Source organism: Delphinapterus leucas, chromosome 13 (assembly GCF_059928025.1).
Source record: "Delphinapterus leucas isolate spDelLeu-1000000601 "Yukka" chromosome 13, BTC_Dleu_Yukka2, whole genome shotgun sequence".
Lineage (NCBI taxonomy): Eukaryota > Metazoa > Chordata > Mammalia > Artiodactyla > Monodontidae > Delphinapterus > Delphinapterus leucas.
Genome location: NC_143141.1, coordinates 36,411,214 through 36,438,491, shown reverse-complemented (window position 1 = coordinate 36,438,491; position 27,278 = coordinate 36,411,214). Strand labels below are relative to the sequence as shown.

General features: G+C 37.0%; 1 protein-coding gene across 4 annotated transcripts in view; it reads left to right on the top strand.

Moving 5' to 3' along the window:
* APLF (aprataxin and PNKP like factor) overlaps window positions 1-26,201 on the top strand; it is a 110,160-nt gene extending 83,959 nt beyond the window's left edge. Inside the window, exons 10-11 of one of the 4 annotated variants that reach the window (XR_016395420.1) lie at window positions 1,715-3,853; window positions 4,906-26,201. Coding sequence is in view for 2 of the 4 variants with exons in the window: in XM_022597206.3 (XP_022452914.2) it covers window positions 1,715-1,917 (203 nt within the window). In the remaining 2 variants the exon portion in view is untranslated. Of the gene's footprint in view, window positions 1-1,714 lie in introns of all 4 variants that reach the window. The other 3 variants (XM_022597206.3, XM_022597208.3, XM_089923073.1) reach the window with 3 other exon arrangements.
* Window positions 26,202-27,278: the final 1,077 nt, after the last annotated feature.

Below are 27,278 nucleotides of genomic sequence, written 5' to 3'. Positions count from 1 at the left end.
TATTGAGATGTCATTAGTTATATATACGACATACTTCCAAGAGTAAAATGGACAAGAACAGAAATACTGCTGTTCTTCCCTCCTAACTCCCTTCCCCATCTGCAGACTACCCTCTAAATGTTTTTTTAATTGTATTCTATCATAAAAGTTATATGGGGAGTCGAGATTAGTTAGACATAAAACATGCCCTCAGGATGCTTACAGGAGATAAGAAGTGTACAAAAATAAATATAATGCCAGACTTCCCTTAAGGAACTGGTGTGCTGCTTATGCTAATGAGAATTGTGCGAATTATTCTGTAGCCTTTTTAGCCTTGGCTACCAAGAAACTCGGGGAGAAATTTGATGCTCAATTTATATGAATTATGTTAAAAATTGAGGTTGACATACTTATATTCTGCTTTCTTTGTTCTTAGTTTCTACTTTTATTTGTATTTTTATTGTCTCATTATTACTGTTATAAGCTATCTCAAATCCTCTTGGAATGAGTAGTGATTATTAAGAAAAATATAATTGTCTGGGCTATGAAAGTTAAGAAGACAGATAAATTACTTCCTTTGTCATCATTTCTCCCATCAAATTTTTTCCCCATCAAATTTCTTAACTTTCATTTACATTATATCTATTATATATGAACATTTTAGGAAGAAGTTAGCTAAAGCATATACAAAAGTACAAACATTTTTAACCTATACATTTGCTCTACATCACAGGGATTGTCTGCCATTCAGAAGATTTCCAGATAGAATCTTCCTACCTGTTTCTTAAATGCTCTACATCATCCTAGAGTCTCTCACTGCCTTATTTTAAACCAACTCTGTTGCTCACTGTGGAAAGAAAATAAAACAGAGTGGGATGAGGGAAGAAATGAGTTTTGAGACAAAAGAATTCTAGAATTGTAATTCTACTATTATAGTGTTATTTAGAAATCTGTAAAGTCTAATGGCTGTTACCATAGTAATCCTAGTCTTATTGAAGCATGAGCTAAATTTTCCAAAGTTTGTAAGCCTATATTTCCTCATTTGGTCACAACCCTGGTGTGTCAATCAGATTGTGCTAGGTTTGCAGCGATAACAAACAGTCCTCAAATTTTAGTGCCTTACAACGATAAATAGGTGTATTTCTCCTTCATGTTACATGCATGTAGCTGCATGTTGGCTGTGGCTCTGTCTCATGTGTGTTCTCGTCCTAACTCCAGGCTGAAGGATCAGCCTCTATCTGGGACACACTGTTCTCCTAGCAGAGGGGGAATGGCAATAGCAGAACCACAGAAAGGCCCTTAAGGCTTCTCCATGGAAGCTGTTACTTCCACTCACTTTTCTTTGGCCAAGTCTGATGTCAGTGGGGGTGGGTATATAGAATCACATCACAGGGAGCGACAGTGAATAACTGGGACAAAAATACATTCTACCACAGTGGAAGGTAGGGTAGCATGAATATGATTATGATATTATTAAGGAACCATTATGAATCTCAGAGGACATTTTAGTCTTGGGGGCCTCATGGTAGGAAAAGTGAGAATCAAGCAGATGTTAAAAAAAAAGTTAGAATTATAACAAATGAGAGCTTTAGCCCCCTTTCTAGAAATTTGTAGTAGTTAGCTTTGTATTAAGTAAAATTAATTCTTCTTGGCAGAAAAGGATATTTTACAGTTAGATGTTTCTAATCCCAGGTTGAGTGGCAGTTGTTGTGTCATGTACTAAACTGTTTTTCAGTGAGAAACATTTCAGATGAAGATGACAGTGTTGGCCAACCCAGTGAGCACAACCTGCATGACAGCGTTATAGATGATGGGGGAGAAGAATATGAGCCAACAGATGAAGATTCCGACTGGGAACCAGGAAAGGAAGACTTAGAAAAGGAAGATGTGGAAGGGCTTTTGAAAGAAGCGAAAAAGTTTATGAAAAGAAAAAAGTAACTCTTCTCTGCAGTAATATATGGCTCATATTTACCATTTCTTTGTGGAAAAATAATTCAGGAACCACGGAAGCACTTAAGTGATAATTGTTTTCCTTCTTTTTATAGTTATGACTTTACTGTTGACTCTTTACAAGTGAAACACTGAAATGTCAACCTTCAGTGTAGTGGATGGAATTTGTTTTGTTGCTTTGCTTTTTCTGTCCTATTTAAAGCATCTGGAAATAATAAGCAGACAGAGAGTTAAAAAGAAATAATTGATATTTTTCATGTACTTTGTGTGTTTATAATAAAACTAAAAGCCATAGGTTGCACAAAACATTGGTCTCTTTTCTTTTTTCCAAAGATTCTGTCTTTATATAGAATACTCATGCCAGTATAACCAGGCAGATTGCATAATTAGTGGGAAAGCATGCTTCTTTCATTCCTATTAAAGTAATTCTTCAAGCAGAACCAGGCTTTAAAAAATAACAGCCATCATATAATGGCTGTTATTTTTTCTAGAACCCTAGATGTGAGCTTTGCAATTTCATTTACCACTTTTATTCTTTGAAACAGGGAAATCAGTACCAAATGGATACTGCAAATAGATTCAACTAGACTGTAGAAGAGAAATGTCCACCATGTTGGGGTTGTTATTTTGTGTCCCAACTCTGTAATTTACTGTATGTCTGAGTTTAAAAGTATTTAGGAAAACTCAAAGAATTTGACCATTTCTTTTACAAACTGAAGCCCTGCCTGATTATTTTAGCTCTCAATGTGCTGTCCTTATATTAAGAATAAAGACAGTATTTTTAACCATAATTTTCTCAAACGATATTTGTTCTTTTATCCTCAGATGAAAGTAGCAAGTTGTCTGCCAGCATTCAAGATGCTGGCCTTTTATTTCAAGAAGAAACTCCTTCTTCTCCAATTTTATGTAGTGTATCTTTTTTTTTTTTAATTAATTTATTTTGGCTGCGTTAGATGTGGCGAGCGGGGGCTACTCTGTTGCGGTGCACAGGCTTCTTATTGAGGTGGCTTCTCTTGTTGCAGAGCACAGGCTCTAGGTGTGCAGGCTTCAGTAGTTGTGGCATGCGGGCTCTAGAGAGCAGGCTCAGTAGTTGTGGCGCACGGGCCCAGTTGCTCTGTGGCATGTGGGATCTTCCCGGACCAGGGATCAAACCCACGTCCCCCACGCTGGCAGAAGGATTCCCAACCATTGTGCCACCAGGGAACTCCCTGTATCTCTGTTGTTAAACTACTTTAGGCTCTGTAATACTCTTCATTTTAGATGACTTAGAATCTTTGAAATATAGTTTAGAATCTTTAATTTGGGTATGTACACAATGCAGTAGATACAGTATTGAAATCATAAATCATAAACCAAAAGTTTTCTTGTTAAACACTAATATTTTCTATTCCAAAAGAACCTAAAAATGTTTATCTAGAAAGAGCAAGACAGATTTATAATTGTTTTCTTAGTGTCTTTAAATTTGTTTTCAAGAAATTGTATAATATTAAAATTTACTTAAATTACAGCAAGGAAAAGGTAAGTATTTCTCTATTGTCTATTATTCTGATTTTCTCTCTGTTGTTATTTAGGAACTAATGTTCTTTCCTAATGTCCCTTTAGTCTTGGGGGCTTGAAAAACCTGTGAAAAAAATTCTTTGAACTTATTCTCATTTTGCACTAACTTAATCCTTAAAGTGTTTCTTGATCCACTTACAGATCTATCCCAAAGGAATTAAAAACGGGTCCACGTAAAAACTTGTACACAATGTCCATAGACGCATTATTCGTAATAGTCAAAAAGTGGAGACACCTAAATATCCATTAGCTGATGAATGGATAAACAAAATGTGGTCTTCCTCTACAACCAAATATTTTTTGGCCATAAAAAAGAACTGAAGGATTGAAACATGCTACAGCATGGATAAACCTTGGAAACCTTATGGTAAGTGAAAGAAGACAGATACAAAGGGCCACAGATTGTATAAACTCTTTTATATGAAATATCCAAAATAGGCAAATCCATAGAGACAGAAAGTAGATCAGTGGTTGCCAGGGTCTAGAGGAGGGAGGGGGCTAGGACGTGACTCCTAATGCATAGAAGACTTTCTTTATGAATTGATAAAAATATCCTAAAATTAGTGGTGATGATGCAAAATTCTGTAAATTTACTAAAACCCACTGAATTATACACTTTCTAAGGGGGAATTTTATGGCATATGAATTATATATCTCAATAAGGGTATTATAAAAAAAAGAATGCAAGAGGTGACACTCGTCTTTTAGAAAGAAAAAAAAGCATTCAATATCAGAATATATTCTTCCTGGAAGTAGAGTAATATGATAACTCCTGGTAGCTGTTTTTTAAGGATAGTTTGATGTGCCTTTCAAAATCATCCTGAAGACACTTTTGAGTATAACAAATGTATAAATATGTAACTCAATTGACTAAAGTGTAAGAAAAATTTGCCACTTGTAATTGGACTATATTTAAGTCTGTGATTCTCAAAATAGAGGGAAAACTGATGACATTTGTGGGCTCAAAAGCAATATTAACAAAAACTTGATTCTTTAATTAATTGCTGTCCTGAACGTGGAAAAGAGCCAACTCTCCCTATCGTGGTGTTCATGGAATTTAAACTATATCCCAGCCTCCTCCTTCAAGCTAAAAATGATCACATATACATTTCTCACCTGCATGTTTAATTCTAAAAGCAGATATTTTTTGTTGACTTCTTGAAGGGAGGTGGGTTTTCTGGGACCTTGGGAAGCTGGAGAGATGAAGATTTTTCAGTGACACATGGGCGCTGATTCTGCTTTTCTCCCAGGTTGAGGATGGCTTTGTTGATACTGTTGGTTTCTAGAACTAGACGATCCTAGTGGTTGTAAACATTCATTGTAATGAAAGCAAATAGATTGTGAGCATAATTTTTCCAGAACGGCGATATAAAGCTGACAATAAATGGATAGTGACTTTCTTCTGATTTATCTATGCAGAGTTCAGTGTCACCAACACACCCCATGGAGGCGGAAACCACACGCCAGCATGCTATATCCAATCCTGCTCTGTGTGACCACCTTGTTCCAATTAATTTCTCTTTCATGTGTGTGTATGTGTGTTTGGTTTCTTCCTGCCAATCTGCAAACCTAACTTATGAAGCTGCTCCTCTACAGTAGGTATTGAAAGAAAAATGATAAAGAGTAATTATTGCTGAGATTGTTACCGGCCATCTTGATATAATATACATAATAAACTTGATTATCGTAAACAACCACAGTTGTACTCTGTTGTGCCCAAGACCCTGTCTTAGGTGCTGGTGATTCAAAGAAGAATAACACAGAGTTTCTGTTTTCAATGTCCTTACAGTCTATTGGGGAAGATAGGATATTTATTCATTCAGTAACGGTGACTACCGAACACTGTGGCGAATACAAGGAAGAAAAGGACATGGGGTCTACAGTCAGAGAACTCACAAAGGCAGTGAGGCAAGTATGCAAATAGCATAATGGGTAGAAATGAAATAGTCCAAGAAAGGAATGCTGGAGTATGATTTAAATGTCCTGTCTTGCTGCATATTGAAATACAGTCTCATTCTTGAGGAAGAGCCCTTGTCTGATTTGAGTTACAATCTGAACTAGCAAATTTTTTTCATGGGATACAATTTTTATCTTCAAGAGTGACTGGCAGACATACTGTGGTTATTCAAATTTGAGTATGTGGCAGACAGTTCCTCAAAAATGAACCTAGCCTATTTTTTCAAGGAAAGCAACCAACAGTATATGTTGTAATTGTAAAAATTGAGCTTTCAAAGAAAAAATTAGAATTTTAGAAAACTTGTGTATGTTGCTGTGAGCTTGATAGCTTCCCAGAGCTTTTAAAACTCTTCTGATGATATTGACGGTGACATAATACAATGAAATGTGTCCACATTTAGGAGATCTACAAAACTGAGCAAGCCATTATTTTACAAATGACCAATGTATGTTATAAAATCAGGCATGGATAAAAGATACATTCAAGGCATAAGATAGACCAATGAAACTTAGTGTAACAGAGTCTGTAAAGTTCATTAATATGATTTCAGGTTACACATTGCACCTAACATCTCAGAAGCTGCTATCTGTCTGTTTTGGGTGACATTTTGAAAATAATATTCACAATTATCTGAAAAGGCTATTAAAATACTTCCTTTTCTAAGTATATATCTGTATAAGGCCTAATTTTCTCTGTATACTTTGAGCAAAACAACAAACGAGAGCAAACATGAGAATCTGTCTTTTATTAAGACAGGCATTAAAGAGATTTACAAAATGAGAGATTACAAAAATGTGAAACAATGCCACTCATTTCACTAAATTAAAATATTATTTTCCATAAAATATATTATTTGTGTTTATGTATAATGGATTTATTATTTTTAAAAGCATTAGCAAGTAAATATTTTAAATTTCTCAATTATAATTTCAAAACAGGTAAGTATAGATAGGAAGGACCCTCATAAACAAAAGATCTTTAGGGTCCTCAATAATTTTTACGAGTTAAAGGAGTCTTAAGCCTCAATGTTTTGAGAACCACTCAATTAGATCACTGTGCCGTTCAACTAGGCTAGTTATGGTGGGATAACCCCCAAATCATAGTGCCTGAGCACAAGGAAAGTTTTCATCAGCCAAGATTTTTTGTGTTGGGTGACTCTCCAGGCCAGTGTCTTTCATGTGGCAACTCATAATTCCCGGCTTTCAGAACCTCTGTCATCTTGTAGTTGTACCACCGGAACATGAAAACTTATCAATCATGACTGCAAGGGGAACAAAGAAAGTGGAGGGTTGTACCCTGTTAATTAAATGCTTCATGCTGGAAGTGTCACTCATGCTCACAGCCCATTGGCCAGAAGTAGTCACATCGCCTTGCCCACTGAAAGGGGCCTGGAAAGTACAGTTTGGGTGCCCAGAAAAGATGAGAACAAGATGGAGTGAACACTAGTAATGTCCACAATCACTGAAGGGGTGAGTGATAAATAGGGAGAAGAGAGTTGAAGACAAGATCTTGTGTGTCAGCATTTAAGGAGTAGGAAGATAAAGAAGACTTCAAAGGAATTGGAGAAGAGAGATGTCAGGAACTTGCTGTGTTGCAGAAGCAAAAATTTGAGGGACTATTAAAAGAGAAAGTAGCGAACAATGTCAGTTGCTACAGAATGGATACAAGCCTAAGTACTGAGATTACATTTGACTTCCTACATCATGGAGATAATTGAAGCCATTAGATGAGGACTTACAGACTCTCACCTCTATCTACCTATCTCCCAGCTATTCCCGTATTCTCTGTTGTCTTTCCTGATATTACAGTTGAATTGTCTGTGTTCCTATTTAAAGCCAGTCCCCCATATTCAGTCACCTCTTTCATGCTCGTGGATATCACACTGGTAATTCCTCCCTTTTGCTCTTATCTCATCAGTTTTTGCCTATATACTGAACCATTCCCATCACCATATAAAGAATATTTCTTCCATCCTGAAAACAAATGAAAATCTTCCTCTGACTTCACTTTTCCCCACAGCTTTACTACTCCATTTCTCTTCTCCCCTTAACAGAAATATTCCCCAAGAGTGTTGCCTATACTTGTTGTCACCAATGCCCCTACTCCTTTGAAACTGAAGCTTTCTTTATCACCTCTCCATTGCAACTGCTTTGGTCAAGAGCATCAATGATCACGCTTCTAAATCCTATGATCAATTCTCAGCCCTCATTCTTCTTGGACTTTCTGCAACATTTGAGATAATAAGTCACTCCTACCTCCTTGAGACACTTCCTTGATTTGACTTCTAGGAAATTAGAGTATCTTGAGATTTTTCTGCCTTACTCCCAGTGTCCATTGCTGGGTATTTAGTTTTTCCATGAGCCCTTAATGCTGAGTACCCTGCAGCGAGTCCTTGGTCTTCATTTTCCTATTTACATTCATTTGCTTGGTGATTTCATGCAATCTTCTGTTTTGTTTCATTTTGTTTTTTCTATGTATGGATAACTCCTAAATTTGTATCTCAAGACCTGACCTCTTCCCTAACTAAATTCCAGGCTTACATACCCAATTGTCTACTCAGCATCTCCGCTTGAATGTATGATAGACATCTCAAACTTTACATGTTCAATACTGAATTCTAACTGCCCTCCTCGCTACCCCCCAAACCTTCCTCTCCTGATCAGACTAAACAACTTGATATTATTCTTGACCTTCCATTTTCTCCCACACTCAGCAGAATCTTGATGGTTCTACTTTCAGAATATATCCAGAATCTGACTCTATCTCTGAACTTCCACTGCTATCAGCTTGGGCTCCCTGCTTCAATCTTTGGCCTCTACAGTTATATATAGCCTTAAATGTATATATTAGGAAAAAAGAATACAAATAAATGAACTAAGTTTTCTCAAGAAGCAAGATAAAAGCATCAAAATAAACCCGAGGAAAATAGGACAGAATTAGTAAAGTGAAAACTTGAAATAAAAGATTTGAAAAAGCAGACTTGATCAATAATACACAAAAATAGATTCTTTGAAATGATTGATAAAATAGACACGTGGCAAAAAAAGACATTAGAAACAAAAATGGTTAGAACTATACATACGAATGTTGTAAAATTTTTGTAAGATAATATGTACAACTTCTTGTCAGTAAGTTTGTAAATCTAGATAAATGTATGACTTTCTATAAAAATATAATTTAATCAACATTTACATTAAAGTAGATTTAAAAATCTGAATAGATCAATAGCTATAGAGGAAATGGAAAGTATTCAAAGATCTGCCCCTACTGTGGTACTAAATGCTGGGGATTACAAGTGAAGTCTATTAAACCTTTATTCAACATACAGTCCTCCTGTTATAAGAACTATTACAGAGTGTAGAAAAACATGGAAAACTCTCCAATTCTTCAAATCAGCCAAAGACAGCACTGAAAAACTTACAGACTTACCTCAGTTTGAACATAGACATAAATATCCTAAATAATGACTCACTTGTCTCCAACAGTGCATTAAGATATCATGATGCACCAGGATTTATGCTGAGCGTATAAGGGTAGTTCAGTGTCAGTAAATCTGTTAATGTGATTCATCACACTAACAGGTTAAAGAAGGAACAGCTTCTCATGATCTCCTGAAAAGCCAAAAATGGTACTGGATAATTCAACATTGTTCTTCAAGAAACAAAAGAGCAAGAAGAAAACGCTTGGTAAGCTAGGAGTAGAATTAAACTGCTTTAAGTTGATGAAAGTGTTTATTTGAAATTTACAGCAAACATTGCAGTTCATAGGGAGACATTAGAAGTGTTCCCAGAGAAGGAGTTTGAAACAAGACAAGGGTCTCCACGATCACCTTTACAGTTTCATGGTCTTCTGAGTCTTCCTCCCCAGGTAATAGAAATGAAGAGAAGTAAGAGTCTTCCATATTGGATAGGAAAAAACCCCCAACAAAACCTGTTACTGTCTGCAACATGTTTGGCTACTTAGGAAACACATGAACTGAAAAATTATTAAAACTAACAAGGATATTTTTTAAATTGGCTAGATACAAGATCACCAAAAATTAACAGCTTCCCTATACATCTGCAGGAACAAGTTAGAAAATGTAATGAATGAGTATCTTATTCAGAAGAGCAACAAAGTCGAAAATGCCTGGTAATAAACCTAACACAAATGTGTAACACCTATAGAATTAGATATTAAAACTTTATAGGACATGAGAGACTGACATAGATGGAAATGCACACTATATTTCTAGATTAAAAATGCAATGTTGAAAGACACCTTAATTAATTTGATGTGGTAATCATTTCACAATATATATTATGTCAAAACATCATGTTGTATACCTTATATACAATTTTTATTTATCATACCTCAATGAAGTGGAAAAATATATAAATCTCTCTAATCTGTAAATTCAATGAAATCTCAAGTAAAATTTTGAATTTTTTTTTTTTTTTTTTTGCGGTACGCGGGCCTCTCACTGTTATGGCCTCTCCTGTTGCGGAGCACAGGCTCCGGACGCACAGGCTCGGCGGCCATGGCTCACGGGCCCAGTCGCTCTGCGGCATGTGGGATCCTCCCGGACCGGGGCACGAACCCGTGTCCCCTGCATCGGCAGGTGGACTCTCAACCACTGCGCCACCAGGGAAGCCCTGAATGTATTTTTTATAGAGTTTTACAACCTAAAGTTTTGACAAGTTTGCAACTTTAAAGTTCATTTTGAAGAAAAATATACTTCACAAGTCAATAATTTTTGAACAAGAACAATGAGAAGACTCAACCACCTAGTCAGATTGTCTATATCTAAACAATAGAGGTATATGTGCTTTTAAAAAATTGTTATCAATACAGGAAGAGACAAACAGATGAATGGAACAGCATAGAGATTCTAGAAACAGACCCATGTGTATATAGGAATTTAACTTATGATAAAAGTGCAATTTTAAACCAATTGGGCCAAGTTGAAAAATAATGAAATTATACTCGCCTCAGATTCTGAAAAATAAAATTCAGATGGATTAAAGAAAAAACATGGGGGAAATAAAATATTGGAAGGAAATGTAAAATAGTTCCCTAACCTAATGTTAAGGAAAGCCCTTCTAAGCAAAACCCACGCTTCAGAATCTATAAAGAAAAAACACGACACATGTCACTCAAAAATAAAGAAGTTTTGTTTTAATAGAGCAACAGACTGAGGGAAAATATTTGCAGTATATGCAATGTATACACATAAAAATCTATGAACAATGTAAAAGAAAAATGGACAAGAGACATGAACAGGTGATTCATAGAAGATAAGCAGTTTGCCAGTGTGTATGTGAAAATGCGTTTGGCCTCACTGTACGTGGGTACAAATTAACATGATGAAAGTTCTTGACTGCCAAGTTTTAATCTCAAATATTGACAACTTTCAGTGATAACAAGGAAGTGTTCAATGGTCAAGCCTTTCTGGAAGACAATTTTGCCATAGTTACAAATATTTAAAGTGCAAGCCCTTTGACTCAGGTTCCTATTTGAGGAAACAGTCCTACAAAAAACTTTGTGTCCAAGTGTAAAGATGAATATTCCAAAAAGTCCATTGTAGCCTTGTCTCTAATAAGAAAGAAAAACAAAAAAGAAAAGGAAAGAACCTAAATTTCTATCTATCAATAGGGAAATAGTTGAATAAATTATGAAGCTGCCATATTGTGGAGTATTATGCAGCCATTAAGAAGAATGTGTTTGACTTATGTACAGATATGAAGAGCTCTCCAAGAAATGCTGTTTGTAAAAAAAAAGAAGTCATTGAATAATTAGACCAGTATGACTGCATTTATGCAAAGAAGTACCTGTGTATATTTATTTACATTTGAATAGAAAAAAAGCAGGGTATAGATAACTGTTAATAGTACTTACCTGTGAGAATGGGAATGGATGTGGGAGGGGGAGGGGAGTAAGGGTGGACTGTCAAATTCAGTCCATGTACTAATGTATTCCCAGCATATATTATTATATTATAACAAGAACATATTCAAGTACCACTTGTGTCCAAAAAAAATCATTGCTGAGGATCCCAATCGAGGCTGGCAGTGAAAGAGATAAGCAGTACAGTCTCAAGATAAAGCCCTCAGACACATGCATTATTTCTGCTGCTGTCAATAACATTTCTGTCAATGAAAACTATTTTAGTGACCAGGATGAATCCCCCTATGCCCATGGCTCCTGGGGTTTTGCCAAAACATAAATTCAAACAAAAACAATTTAACTAGTAGAAATGTAAGAGATTTCATGGATTCAAGGCATTCCCCATGCCAAATCTGATAGATTTTAGAAAATCTGATAGATTTAGAAAAAAAATTTAAGCTAAATTTCCCCAGTTCCCTCCAAATTCCAAGCACTTATCAATGTAACTCCTGGGTGAGGAGTTCGGGGAAGCTGGAGAAGGAGCATCATAAGGTAAAACGGGATGAACCCACTCAGTGCTGCATCCTCATCCTTTATTCTGGAAGGAGTCTTCACCCCTCCTCCTGGAAATCTCTTGACATTCCGTGGTGTTTAACATCTGTCATAAATACTGAGTGACCGGGTTCTCCTAGATGTCTTGATGCTTGGACTCCTCCACTGTGTCAGCATCATTAGGTCAGCGAGCACCCACCCATGATCGTTGTTATTCTGTGTATTATAACAGGGCAAGGTGAAAAGCCCCACCCCATCCCAGCGCTTACATGAGAAGTCCAGAATATCCCCTAATTGTGTTAATGCTAGCTTAATGACAGCATATAATTGGAACTCATCCCTTCTTTTTTGAAAGAGAAATTTGTTCTTCCAAAACTGAGATTAAGCAAACTGTGTTTCCAACACCCTTGATTACATGCTGGAGGGATTTACATTCTTTGGACAGTGCTATCTAAGTGCTAGCTGACAGGAGATAAAATCACGTTGCTTGGTGTGTCTAATTAATAGCCACAGATCAATCTGCCTATTGTTTTCTTCTTAGATATAACACTTGTTATTTCTGATTAATGGTTGCCATCTCAAGATGGCACAAATCATCTATGCCTAAATATTAACCATGCCACCTGATAAAGAGATGACACTTTTGTGACTTTGCAGGTTTACTGGTCTGTGAAATAAACAAATGTCTGGAAGTAGCAGGCTGGATATTCAGGTAAAATTTTCCTAATCAAGGATACATGTTTGTTCCCCCAAACTTTGTTTTCCAAGCTGGCACCCTACCTATAGTCCCCCTAAATGGTAAAAATCACAATCACCTAAGTTGTTTTGTTTTAACAAAACAGAGCTATCAACACAATCAGAATGACAAAGTTAATGAAATTCCCACGTCTTCACTCAACACACCATCTCACCAATGGCAGCCACTCTCAGTTCATTGTAAAGAACATCTGAAGTTTCCTTAGTAGAGGCTGCCCGCTGGTGATGATCTGCTGTCTCTGAGAACATGCCCAAGGGTGGCTCTGGGGACCATGTCCCAGCTTCAGGATCCTACCTCTCTGACCTCAGCCACTGATGCAGGGTGAGCCCAGACCCCACAGGCCCATCAGGTGTTCCTTCCAGAGAATTTGTCCTGGATAAGAACAGAAGGGAGGAGTTGGAGCTGGGGCAATTGCACTGTGGCTGTCTAGAGAGCGTATCCCCAGACCTTTGTCTGAAGTGCCACAGGGTCTTTTTTATTTTCCTTAAGCTAGCCAAAATTGATGTCTGCTGCATCCGGCAAAAAGGAAAAAACAAAACCCCTTTTAATTATTACACTAAAGTGTACACTATGATTAAGCTATATAATCAACACTATAGTTTTCAATTAAGGGAATTTTTTTTAATTAAGGGAATTTTAGCCATCAATATTTGTTATGATCTTTCCTTTCCTGTTTTCTCCAAAAGTCAGTACTTAAGGAAGCAGACTGAGGTAGAAATGTTGAAAAGATACTGTTTGTCTTTTAAAACATCTGATATAACGCTTTAAGGTGAACTTCTTGGCATTTTGTCAAGTAATGAGTCTCAAAGTTTATTCTTTTATACAGGTACTATTTCAATGCTTCTTAAGCTCAAATATGTACAGGGTCTTCTTAAAGGAAAAAAATCTTGCAGATCTTCAGATCCCAGTGCACCAGCATTTATTTAGCTGATTAGAGATTTAAGTATAGCTTTAACTACCAAAGTTGTAAGTGAAACAAAAAACTAGTGACTCTAATTCATAAAAAAATATTAAATAAATACAAATTTGTGAGTATATAGAGATACTACTGTTACTACTAATAATAATATTTCTTACAAAGTAAAAGAAGGAAAAAACTCATTAACTTCTTACTCTGCAAATTTGAAGAAACATTTATCCTGCCTTTGGGGAAAAACTGTATTTCGTCCCCTGTAGATGAGAGAAATCTCTTTTTCACAGTAGAATGCCAGCTAATAAAAGGAGGAGAAATGAGAGAACTAGGAAGTCACCATTTTCTAACCCCCCAATGTACCCATGAATTCAGACCAGGGCCATCAACACATCCTGAAAAGTGTCATCCTGCAGATAATTTACAGATGAGAAAATGTAGCTTTACAGTGGAGAGAGAAGTTGTCACCCACCAATATGACCTTATGTGCTTCCTGAAGTGATGTTCTTGACCACAATATTTTATTGAATCTAATTAAGCCTTTGAACCTAACTCTCAGGGTACAGGAAATATAGTGGGCAGAGGAACATGGTAAATGACACCACAATAAAATAATCAGATAAACAAAATGTGGGATGTTCTACCTGATCTCTTAAAAAAAGACAATGTTCTAAAAAGATTGTAGGGGGACCAGTCTGGACTTAAAGAGAATAAAAAATTATAACCACCACACGCAATACATAAATCTTGATTTGATCTTTCTTTGGAAAAAATAGATATTTTTAGGACTGTCAAAGAAATTTGAACCGAATATTAGATGATACTAGGAAATTATTGTTAATTCCTTTGGCTGCAATAATAGCATTTTGATGCTGGAGAAGAATGTTCTTAATTGGAGGAGATAACAAGCTGAGGTATTTATGGCTGAAGTGGAATAATATATTTAGCTTATTTTCAAATGGTTCCATTATACACACACGGATAATGTGGCAAAAATGTTAATTAATGTTGAATTTAGGTGGTGAGTATCCAGATGTTCATTATACTATTATTTTAACTTTTCTGTGTGTCTGAAAAAACTTTCTTTAAAAGTCTTAGAACAAAGAAAATAAAACATGGGGGTGATTTCTTAAATACAAAAGAAAGTGATGCATAGCTCTATACTAGTTAATTTGAAGACAAAAGAATCCTGTTAAAAATATTATTTCAATTTGACCTCATCCTTTAAAATTAAAAATTTTTTGTGTGTTTTGTAGTGCATATATTAATATGGTGGTGCATATAAATACTTTATGTCCAGTATTTATATGAATACTTGCTCAAAATTTATAAAAAAATATATACATGCTCAAAATCTCTTGTTCATGCAGTGTGCAATCAAAAACATTTGGAGACCACTTTCATGCTTAAAATTTCTCATATTTCCAGGTGAACTTTTAAACTGCTACCAAGGCAGATAGAATAACCTGGTTGTGGGTTTGTAGAGCAGAGAGAAAGTAAGAAGAGTAATCAATTAGGAAGAATTTGTTAGGGGGCTTCAATCAAGATTGGGAGGGTTTTTTGGGGGTGGGCTCTCACTTAAGCATCAGAAGTTAGAATTAAGTTGAAGAGAGCATTCTAGACTGTGTTTCTCTGTCTTCAACCACTCGCTATGCCCCCATGGAAATTTGGGGGCATGTAACATGATCCAGATATTTCCTATGGAAGGCTCCCGAAGGCTCTGACTGCAGTACTTCCTGGAACTAAGGCTCATGGGAAGACAATACAATGATCTTCTTGGGGAAGGTAGCGAGTTGCAATGGCAAGTAGATTTATCTTCATTCTCCTAACAATGTCACTCAACCCACACGTCTTACCAACGAGGAGAGTGGTTCAGTGTTGGGAGGAAGCAGGAATTGGGCAAGATTGGATGCTGCCATACGGAAGGTTCCTGTGACCTGTGTGAGACAAGCTTGGGTGTCACACTGCTTGTCTCCACGTGGCTCTTTAGGTAAGAAAATCTTCCAAGTGGCCACCAGCAGATAGACTCTTTGTTCTCTCATGTGAGTCCCAGATTGCAAGAGCCTGGACTACTGAGACTGAGGTTCTGTTCTTGGTCTAGGAAAGACTTTAGAAAATTGGAGCTGGAAGGAAGGGGATTACTTGAAGGTCAGAAGATGTCATTCCCCTTCTAAAATATCCTCAATGGATTTCCATAGCCAACGACAGCTTTTCCCAAGTGGAGCTCTGATCCTATAGGGTGTTTATAGGTGAAGCTCAGAAAGGAATACAGTGATGAAGTAAGTTTGTGAAATGCTGGATTAAAAGGGTCTCTCACTCTGAGACATGTCATAGCCTTGCATAAGGGAATTTGTTCTGTGAATCTTCAAAATTGTGTTTATAGTATTTACTGTTTATGAAACCTGTGTAACCATGACTTTTTTTCTGGAGCATTCTAGAAATTCTAGAATATTCATTCACTCCTTCATTCAACAAATACTTATTGAGTAACTATAACTGAGTCAGACATTGTTCTTGGCACAATGTTCTTTCCCAAACGTAGCGTATTCTCTAGCAGGATAACGGCAAATAAGCCAGCAAAACAGAGACGATGATAGCAATGTAATAAGTGCTATAAAAATAAAAAAAGAGATAGAGAGTGGTGAGGTGGGGACTTGTGGTGGGTGTGAGGGGTGGTGGCTAATTTAGATCAGAATCCAAAGCCATATCAGCTGAGAGGAAGAGAAATCCATAACACAAGAAACCTTAGAAACATTTCTACTATAACCGTCAATAACACCCGAAATATTAAAAGTTAAAAAACTTCAAATGAAAATAATGAGGACCTTGTATGCATATTAATGAAATATGTTTTACTTATACATATGTGTAAGAGATACTAAAAAATAAAACCTTATTTGGTGTTAGGTGTGTATTTGAAACTTTTCCTTTTTAAGGTTATATCATTTTTATCTAATTCCATCTAACTCAAAAATGTCATTTCTTCTCTGTGGCCATCATTATGCTGAAAAAAATGAAAAACTATTGAAAATGTGACTAATCATGCCCTTTAAGTAGTTTCTCGAATTGATGACAGGTTAGCGAACATTCCTGAACTTTTCTATAGAACTCATTAACTCCTTGTCAGACATTAGCCTAGGAAAGCATTTCTGTCTCATCATAATGACTGGAGAATATGTATTGGTTGAAAGTAGTAAAGGTATCATCATCATTTAATTTTACTGCTGGAAGAAGCTTTAGAGTTTACTGAGAAGCAAGGTAGACTGTGGAAGACTGTTCATTATCATTTGAGACAATGATGGGATTGCTTCCTCTGTTATGACCCTGTGTATAAAGAACCATCAAAAAATACAGAGGGCTTCCCTGGTGGCGCAGTGGTTGAGAGTCCGCCTGCCGACGCAGGGGACACGGGTTCGTGCCCCGGTCCGGGAAGATCCTACATGCCGCGGAGTCTGCCTGTGCTCTGCAACGGGAGAGGCCACAGCAGTGAGAGGCCCGCGTACCGCAAAAAACAAACAAACAAACGAACATTTATCAGTAGCGAGGCAGTAACTTAAGCTTAAGGAAATATTAATAATATTGATGTGTGAAAATCAAATAATATGTAAATTAAGAGATGTTAAGTGAATCCTCCAAAGTTACAGAGGAAAAATTAGTAGCAGAGTTGGTTCTAGGAGGGGATGGCAGATGCTTTAGGCCTTTTTCTCATTCGCTGTACATCAGTAGTTCAAGTACTCCCTTCCAGCCTACTGGGTCCTTTCTACCTTCTGAAGCTGCCTCTAGTTAGTAGTGGTGGGTTCAGGGATAAAATTGGTTCACCTGATGCCTGAACCAACTCTCTCACACCTTATCTTATAAACAAAACAAAGTGCCAGGAGGTCAGATTTTTATCTCATGCTTTGATCTTGCTTCAGGACGCTACTTTGAATGTGGACAATCAATGACCGATTAATATGATTATCAGCCCTTCTGAAATCCATCCTCTTAGTGAACTAAGGTCTTGCTAGATTTGCTACTTAAAAAATGAGATAAAGCTATAAGGGAATATAATAGATGCCAACTTGGCATCATTCTTTCAGCGATAAAGTATTTCTAAAAGAGGAGTTTCTGACTAAAGATGCAAGGACCCTGTCATGCTAATTTCAGCCAATTTCCTGCCTCAATATGTCTTCCTGTCTCTGTCACTACCAGTGACTGACAGCTGGCTTAATAATTGAATTCAAGCAGTGTTTGCTTTTCTTGACCTTTACTGAGAAATGAATTTTCAAGCTCTGGACATGAATAGAGTGCTTTAATTTGGGGAGAATAATGTGCATCGTCCCCAGCAACCCGTGGATCTGATTACCCGTGCTATTTCTACATTCCATTTCACAGCAGACTTCCAGAGGATGGCTGGTATTGAAGCCACTCTGTAATTAATTCTGAGCTTTGGCTCTCTGCACACTCATCACCCAAAAGAGGGCATGTTTGTTTCTGATTGGATGAATAAAGTCTCTAGCTGACCACTGCTCTCAAGAGGCTTCAAAACCTATATATTTTGAACCTCTAGATTTTTCATATTTTGCTAAGGTCTTTGTTCAGGCTGGTTTACATGAACGAATAGTTTTCTCAAGTTGTAATCTTGATTTTCTTGCCTGTTTTCATCTTCTGTTCTTTCCTTCTTTCTTTGTTTCCCTATTGCTCTCCATTCCCCTCTACTGGGGAACACCTGGTGGTGCAGCAGTAAAGAGCCCTTAGACTTGAGTGAGCTTCAGGATTTCAACAGTAAAATGGATCTAATACCCATGTCGTAGGTGTGTTGAAAGGATGAGGCATGACCATGTATGTAATGTGCCCAGCAAGTGCTTGACACATGCCGTGGTAGGTGCTTGATGCATGTAACTGCTGCTATTTTCTTACATATCCAAAGGCTTCTTTATGATCTTTAGTTCTCCAGCTGTGTGGGCTTTACAGGTTGCCCCCCTTCCTTTTTTTTCTGTGCACTTTTCTCAGATCCTTCAAAGAGAATCAATTTCTTGAGAGGAAAATCCCCCTACCCCCTTTGTCAGCATTGGTTTGGCTATTCCAGAACATCCTGGGATTCTTTCTTTGTCTCGTAAGTACCTACCCTGGAATTTTTCCAGTCCTCTCCTGACAGTGGAAGATGCCACCTCGAAGAACTAAGCTAGCTCTAGGAGGCAACCTCATCTGTAAATGAGAGGGTGGACTCCATCTCTAAGAACTCATCCAAACTGAGTCTAAGGACAAGTAAAGACAAACCCATAAGCTTCAGAGGCCTGTAGTGGGGTAGCAGGATGTCCAGACATGTTATGTAAAGCCAAAGTGACCACATAATATACCACCCCACTGGGACATTTTTGAAAGTGAAAGGGGACGCTAAAATTGTTAGAATTAAGTGATTTTTAAAATATTTAACAAAATATTGGTTTTATTGTATTGGCAGACCTGCAAAAAAGTTTATTCAAAACTGTTTTTCAAAACTAAAAATCTTTTAAAAAACTTGAATACATAAGTGATAATAGATCAAAGTTTAAAATTCCCTTATAGGTTTTCTTTAATATTAAAAAATAGCGTAAGCAGTATATTTATTTTGGATAAATATTCTTGAACTTTAATCAATTTCAGGGCCATATCTTTGTCTTATTATGTGACACTAGTATTTTGCTGAAGAAAGTAGTTTTTTCAATTCAGCCTTATTTTTACTTTTTTTTTTTTTTTAATAAAATCTCCTGTAATTTTCTTCAATATTGCTGTTATGGTTAATCTATTTGAAATTGTTTATACTTTCATCTGTCTCTTCTCCATAGAATATAATATTGTTAATGAGGAAAATATTCTATCTATACATGCTGAGGTACCCAGTAAACTTAGAGTCAATTATGCTAGATGGAGACTATTTCCAAATCTATTTTGTTTTGTATTGAAATGGAACAATATGTCAATCAAAATATTTTCAGAGGTACTTTTACTGTTATTCACAGTATTTTTCTTTTTTTTGTTATTATTTAATTTATTTTTTGAACCTCTTTTAACAATTAACAGCTATATATTTTTTTATCTTATATATTTATCTTCTCTCTTCCCTATTTTCTTTTTTTTTTTAACATCTTTATTGGAGTATAATTGCTTTACAATGGTGTGTTAGTTTCTGCTTTATAACAAAGTGAATCAGCTATACATATACATATATCCCCATATGTCTTCCCTCTTGTGTCTCCCTCCCTCCCAGTATACTACAAAGCTACAGTAATCAAGACAGTATGGTACTGGCACAAAAAAAGAAATATAGATCAATGGAACAGAATAGAAAGCCCAGAGATAAACCCACGCATATATGGTCACCTTATTTTTGATAAAGGAAGAATAGTGAACATTTATCACCATCTTCCCTTAAAAAATGATAATTAGTACTCTCCTTTCTATAAGCTCATTGCTACCAAGAGGTTTTTATTGCAAAATAAATTTTAGAAAGCACTACCAAGCCATATTGTAAAATTTTTAAACTTCATATTTTTCTGATTCCTGAACATCCCCATAAATAGGCTGTGAGCACACTGCCCAGGTGACCAGGTGCACCAGTGTGATAAGGCTGGTCCCCACTGCAAGTTCCCCTTCTTGCCCTCCCTCTGACCTAGTGGCATTCAATCACACCAATGAAATCCCCTCACACTTTTTGCTTATGTGCTTCACTCTGACCCCCAATACAGGCACTTGTCCACAGGTCCTCATTCTCTCTTGGCTGCCCACCTGCTTGGTTGAGTCTACTCCCTTGGCCCTCCTCCCATGCTGTTGCCTGCATGTAGTGCTGGGTTTACCTCTTCTGGGACCTGTGAGTATAGTAAATCTCTTTCACTTTCATGTGCCTCTCTATGGTGTTATTCTATGTCTGTACGAGGCTGATCAACCAAAAAAACCATTTTAAGTAATAGAGGTATTCCTTACAACACACAAGCACTAAAATAAATATATAGATCTAGATTTACACCGTACCAAAAATGATGAAACTGCTGTAGCACAAGCACTGACTACTCTCTATAAACTCCAAGGCAGGACAACTCAGCCTCTGTTCCCACACACCGGTCCTATCATTTCCCATGTTTGCCAGGGACCCTTACAGCTGGTGGCAGGGAAGCTTGGAGCATCTTGCAGGCCACAGCCCATGGGCCGTGGCACAGCTGGCTGGTTTCCCAAGGAGCCAGCAGGAACAGAATTGGTGAAGACCTGAAAGAGTTAGATGACCCTCAAACCTGGCTTTACCTGTCCCTAGAGGCTTCATCTACTTACATTGCCTTCTGAGCAGACGTTTGAGTTTGTAACCACTGATTCTAAAATGTTTTTGCCATTCAGCCTTGTTAAGGTATATTTTTGTTTATAATCCTTGGATTTCTCTAGATGATTTTTTGTTTGCTTTCTTTTTTTGTGGCAATATGTTATCTAGTCTTATTTTTATTTCTTTAATTTAGTTTTTATTATTGAAATATATTTGACTTGGGTCACATGTTAATTGGATACATTTACATGCTGTGATGTGATTGCCATTGTAGTGAAAGTGAGCAACTTTATCACATTACATAATTATCCTTTCTTTTTTGGAGTTGGAATAGTTAAGTTATAGTCTCTTAGCAAGTTTGGTAATTATAATGCAATATGTTACACAGTATTGTTCATTGTATCTCTAAGGCTTATTTATTATTTGTTGTATCTAGATGGTCTCAAATACCTCTACTATGTATCTACTTACTTTCTCAAGGACTTCTGACAGAAGCAAACTGCTGCTCCCTCTCCTGCAGTTGAAGTAGAAAGTACAGGTGATAAATGGCAGCACAGGAACTTGGACCTCGATTTATCTGATATCAAGGCCCATGTTCTGTCCAAGACTCCATGCTGCCCCTCTTGTACCTAAGCACTGGTGAGAACACAGGAGATGGATGACCATAATAACCCCTGTTTGTTGAGAGCTGCCAGGTCCTGCAGTAAGCATTTCAGGTTCTGAAGCACTTCAAAGTTTCAAAGTGGTTGTTTTAAGCTGCTCGGTTTCGGTAATTTTTATGTAGCAATCGATAATTAATATAATTAATGTTTAATTTGATTCCTTTAACCAACTTCCTGAACTTATTCATCTTCCATTGCTGCCTAAGAAACTTACCCAGAGAGAAGAGATGATTCATGGAGAACAGTGTATTCAGGACCCCATGTGAGTTAGAATTTTCTTTTTAAATTTGTAAATGGAAATGATTTTATTCTTCAGTCTCACGTGCTTGGCTAATACGAGTCCACTCTTAAGGGATGAATCAGACATTGTTTGGCCACAAAATCAGGTTGCTGAGCCCACAAGGTTGAGGACCATAGCTGAGTGGTTGTGAACATAGGAAGTTAAAGATTGTCCTGGGAGGGGAGAGAAGTACCATGTTCTTGGATTGGAAGAATCAACATTGTGAAAATGACTATACTACCCAAAGCAATCTACAGATTCAATGCAATCCCTATCAAACTACCACTGGCATTTTTCACAGAACTAGAACAAAAAATTTCACAATTTGTATGGAAACACAAAAGACCCTGAATAGTCAAAGCAATCTTGAGAAAGAAAAATGGAGCTGGAGGAATCAGGCTCCCAGACTTCAGACTATACTACAAAGCTACAGTAATCAAGACAGTATGGTACTGGCACAAAAACAGAAATATAGATCAATGGAACAGGACAGAAAGCCCAGAGATAAACCCACACATATATGGTCACCTTATCTTTGATAAAGGAAGCAAGAATATACAGTGGAGAAAAGACAGCCTCTTCAATAAGTGGTGCTGGGAAAACTGGACAGCTAAATGTAAAAGCATGAAATTAGAACACTCCCTAACACCATACACAAAAATAAACTCAAAATGGATTAAAGACCTAAATGTAAGGCCAGACACTATAAAACTCTTAGAGGAAAACATAGGAAGAACACTCTATGACATAAATCACAGCAAGATCCTTTTGGACCCACCTCCTAGAGAAATGGAAATAAAAACAAAAATAAACAAATGGGACCTAATGAAACTGAAAAGCTTTTGCACAGCAAAGTTAACTGTAAACAAGATGAAAAGACAACACTCAGAATGGGAGAAAATATTTTCAAATGAAGCAACTGACAAAGGATTAATCTCCAAAATATACAAGCAGCTCATGCAGCTCAATATCAAAAAAACAAGCAACCCAATCCAAAAATGGGCAGAAGACCTAAATAGACATTTCTCCAAAGAAGGTACACAGATTGCCAACAAACAAATGAAAGAATGCTCAACATCATTAATCATTAGAGAAATGCAAATCAAAACTACAATGCGATATCATCTCACACCAGTCAGAATGGCCATCATTAAAAATCTAGAAACAACAAATGCTGGAGAAGGTGTGGAGAAAAGGGAACCCTCTGGCACTGTTGGTGGGGATGCAAATTGATACAGCCATTATGGAGAACAGTATGGAGGTTCTTTAAAAAGCTAAAAATAGAATTACCATACGACCCAGCAATCCCACTACTGGGCATATACCCTGAGAAAACCATAATTCAAAAAGAGTCATGCACCAAAATGTTCATTGCAGCTCTATTTACAATAGCCAGGACATGGAAGCAACCTAGGTGTCCATCGACAGATGAATGGATAAAGAAGATGTGGCACATATATACAATGGAATATTACTCAGCCATAAAAAGAAACGAAATTGAATTATTTGTAGTGAAGTGGATGGATCTAGAGTCTGTCATACAGAGTGAAGTAAGTCAGAAAGAGAAAAACAAATACTGTATGCTAACACACATATATATAGAATCTAAAAAAGAAAAAAAATGGTTATGAAGAACCTAGGGGCAAGACAGGAATAAAGATGCAGACCTACTAGAGAATGGACTTGAGGATACAGGGAGGGGGAAGGGTAAGCTAGGACAAAGTGAGAGAGTGGCATGGACATATATACACTACCAAATGTAAAATAGATAGCTAGTGGGAAGCAGCTGCATAGGACAGGGAGATCAGCTTGGTGCTTTGTGACCGCCTGGAGGGGTGGGATAGGGAGAGTGGGAGGGAGTGAGACGCAGAGGGAAGAGATATGGGGATATAGTATATGTATAACTGATTCACTTTGATATAAAGCAGAACCTAACACACCACTGTAAAGCAATTATACTCCAATAAAGATGTTAAAAAAATAAATAAAAATAAATTCATTGCAGTTTCTAAAAAAAAGATTGCCCTGGGAAGGTATGACAGCCTTCAGGACATTCCTTCGGTGAATGCACCTGCTTTTCCACACAAAACTCCTCAACATGGGAGTAAGAGTAAGAGTTCCAAGGAGCCTAACTCTCATGGGACCCTGAATCTGCAGAGCTCCGTGACTCATCTGTTCTCTGTTTTAAGTTTTAATGGAAGCTGAATGAGATTGAGGCAGTTGTGGTTAAAGGAATTGAATATTTATGGGTGTGTTAATTATTGATTATTGTATAAAAATTACCCAAAACAACAAACACTTATTATCTCTCCATTTCTATGGGTCAGAAATCTGGGCGTGGCTTAGCTGTGAGCCTCCGGGTTAGGATCTCTCACAAGACTGAAATCAAAGTGGCAGATGGGGCTGTGTTTATCTCAAAGCTCAGCTGGGAGAATCCACTTCCAAACTCACTCATGTGGGGTGGCAGGCCTTAGGTCCTCACTGGCTTATTGGCCAGAGACATCAGTTCCTTGCCCCACGAGCCTCTACCCCAAAGGGCAGCTCACAACATGGCAGCTTCCTGGCTCTAGATCACATGAGAGAGCAACAGAATGTGCCTAATATGGAACCACAGCCTTTTTTAACCTAATCTCAGAAGTGACATAATCACTTTTGCCATGTTATATTTATTAGACGTGAGACATTAGAACTAGCCCATGCTCAAGCAGAAGGGATTACATATGTCATGAATATTAGGAAGTAAGGGTCATTGGGGGTCACTTTAGAAGCTGCCTACCACAACCCTCCTTGTTCTTTTTGAAAACTGTCATGACTATTCTTGCAGATGAACTTTAGAATCAGTTTGTCAAATTCAAAAAGAAATTCTATTCTAATTTTTAATAGGAATGCACAAAATCTATAATTTAATTGGAGGGTACATATTTAGAAAATTCAATCTCATCCAGGAATATACCTGCCCTTCCATCTCTTCAGTTCTTCTTCTATATCTTTAGTATTACAGTCTTTAAAATAATGCCTTGCGTATTTCTTGCCACTTTTATTTCTAAGTACTTCATAATTATTTTTGCCTTTCTGAATGGAGTATATTTTTCCTTTTCTAATTGGTTATGGCTATTGCTATGAATAAGAAAACAACCCAAGTTTCCTGTGTTGATCTTTTATCAGACCAACTTAATGAACAGTCTTAATAGTTTCAGTATTTATTATAACACATTCTGAGATATTTTCTCGTTAGACAATGATACTACCTGCGAACTAGGGTAGCTTTGTTTATTCTTTTCCAGTGTTTGCACGTCACCTATTTTTCTTGTTCCATTAAGTGTTGAATGATGGGAACTTATAGCCAGATTCCTTACCTTGTTCCTGATTTTAATGGGATTGCTTCTAAGGTTTTACCATGAGGTATGGGACTTGCTGCCATTATAGATAAAAAAGATCATAGAGTTAGAATTTTACAAGCAAACCTTTTGTTTTCTGTCTAAATAATTGTCTAGAGGAAGAAATGAGGGAAACAAACACAATAATTCAGTCTTTTTCACATAAAAATAATCACAGTGTCTTTTTTTTATAACCTAAGCATAACCTAACAAACAGCTCTTCAAGAATTGCCTTATGGTAAGCAAGGAAGAAAGGGGTCTCATGACATCAAGTGGGGGAGATAAGACCCAAGATACTCAAAAAGGCAGATGAAAGTGGCACTTGTGTCGTAATTTAGAAACTTCAAGGTCCGTATAAAGAAAGCACTGATAACACACATAGTAATTATCCAGGAGAGTATTTGGGAAGGTACCATGGCATCTTTTCCAGGAGAGTAAAACACTGAAGACCTATAAAAAGATCACGAAGTTGGTGCAGAGGAGTCAAATATTAAGTAATTCTTTGCTGAGAGGTTAACATTTGGAATATGTGACGTGTAGTTTTATTGATAGTGGGTCTGTTTTTTGGGTTTATTTTCTCGCACAATAGGTTTCTAGTTAAGTTTACTTTTATTCATAGCTTAGAAAGAATTTTAAAAAGAAAAAATTATTTTGAATTTATTAAATTCTTTAGCCTCTGGTAAGTATATTTCTTCACCATTCACCTTTTCATGTAATAAATTACATAATAGATATTTAATGTTGAACCATGCTTGTATTCATGGAATAAATCCTGGTCATGATTCTTCTGCTGTATCCAGTTTTGCTAATATTTACTAACAGTTTTTGATCTGTATTCATAAGGGTGATGGGTAAATATTTGGGCTGGCCAAAATGTTTGTTCGGGTTTTTGGCCAACCCAATATTTGGGGGAGATTTCCATCATTTGTTCCTCACAGTTCAGTAGACTTTTTGCATAAATTTGGCTTTGTTACCTTTTATAGGAGGAGACTTTAACTACTTTTTCATCTATCTATAATTACTGTGATTTCTACCTCTCGAGTCAATTTCTGTAATTTCCAAAAAATGATTCATTTCATCAAGTTTATAAAATGTTACTTTCATATTTTAAAAGATCCTGTACAACCATATTCACTTCCTTTTTTGATTGCTAAAGCTATCCTCTACCACTGATCTGTTTATTTTCTTCAGAGATTTCATGCCTTTGAAACTTTGTCTTGCTAATGGTAAATGAGGTTTATAGGTGATTTGAATGTATGTGATTGTTGTTTTTTGCTTTCCTGTTAATTTCTTTATTTTGTTTATTTTAGCTGCCTCCCTGAATCACTGACCACTAAAAAGGCAGAATAGAATAGGAAAGATGTTCTAATATCCAGACACCTGGATTCTCAGCCTGGTTCCAGAACTTACAAGCCTTGTGAGCCTAAGGCTCAAACACATACCATGTCATCAACAACCCACTCCTCTCAAAGTGAGAATGATTACAATAAGGGCCAGTGGCCCACGGTGGGGGAGTGTAAGCCATAATGATGTTTGGTCTCTGGTCTTCCCCTGGTTTAAGGAACATGGTATAAAAAAGCACTGTTATGAATTGAACTGTGCCTGCCCCCCCTTCCCCCATTCATATGTTGAAGTTCTAATTCCCAGGACCACAGAATACCACAGAATTGGAAATAGGGTCATTGCAGATGCAATTAGTTAAGATGAAATTATACTGCAGTGAGTGGACTCCTAATCGAATATGACTGGTGTCCTTATTAAAAGATTTCATGCTTATGAAAACATTTGGGCGCAGAGAGAACGCATGTGAGGATGAAGAGAAAAAGTGGGGTGATGCTTCTACAATGTCACAGATTGCCAGCAAACCACCAGAAGTAGAGAGAGACACAGAACAGAATCTTCCTCACAGCTCTCAGCAGGGACCAATTTTAACTACACCTTGATCTCAGACCTTGAGCTTCCAGAACTGCAAGACAATCAATTTCTGTTTTGTAAGCCATTCAGTTCATGGTGCTTTGTTACAGGAGTTTTAGAAAACTAATACTAGATGGGCTCTAGGGGAGTATCTCTAGAACATTTCATGCTGCTCATCTTTGTAAACCGTTACAGGATGTATTGGTCAGCCTTTGCAGCAATAATGGTGCATTACTAAGTACCTCGAA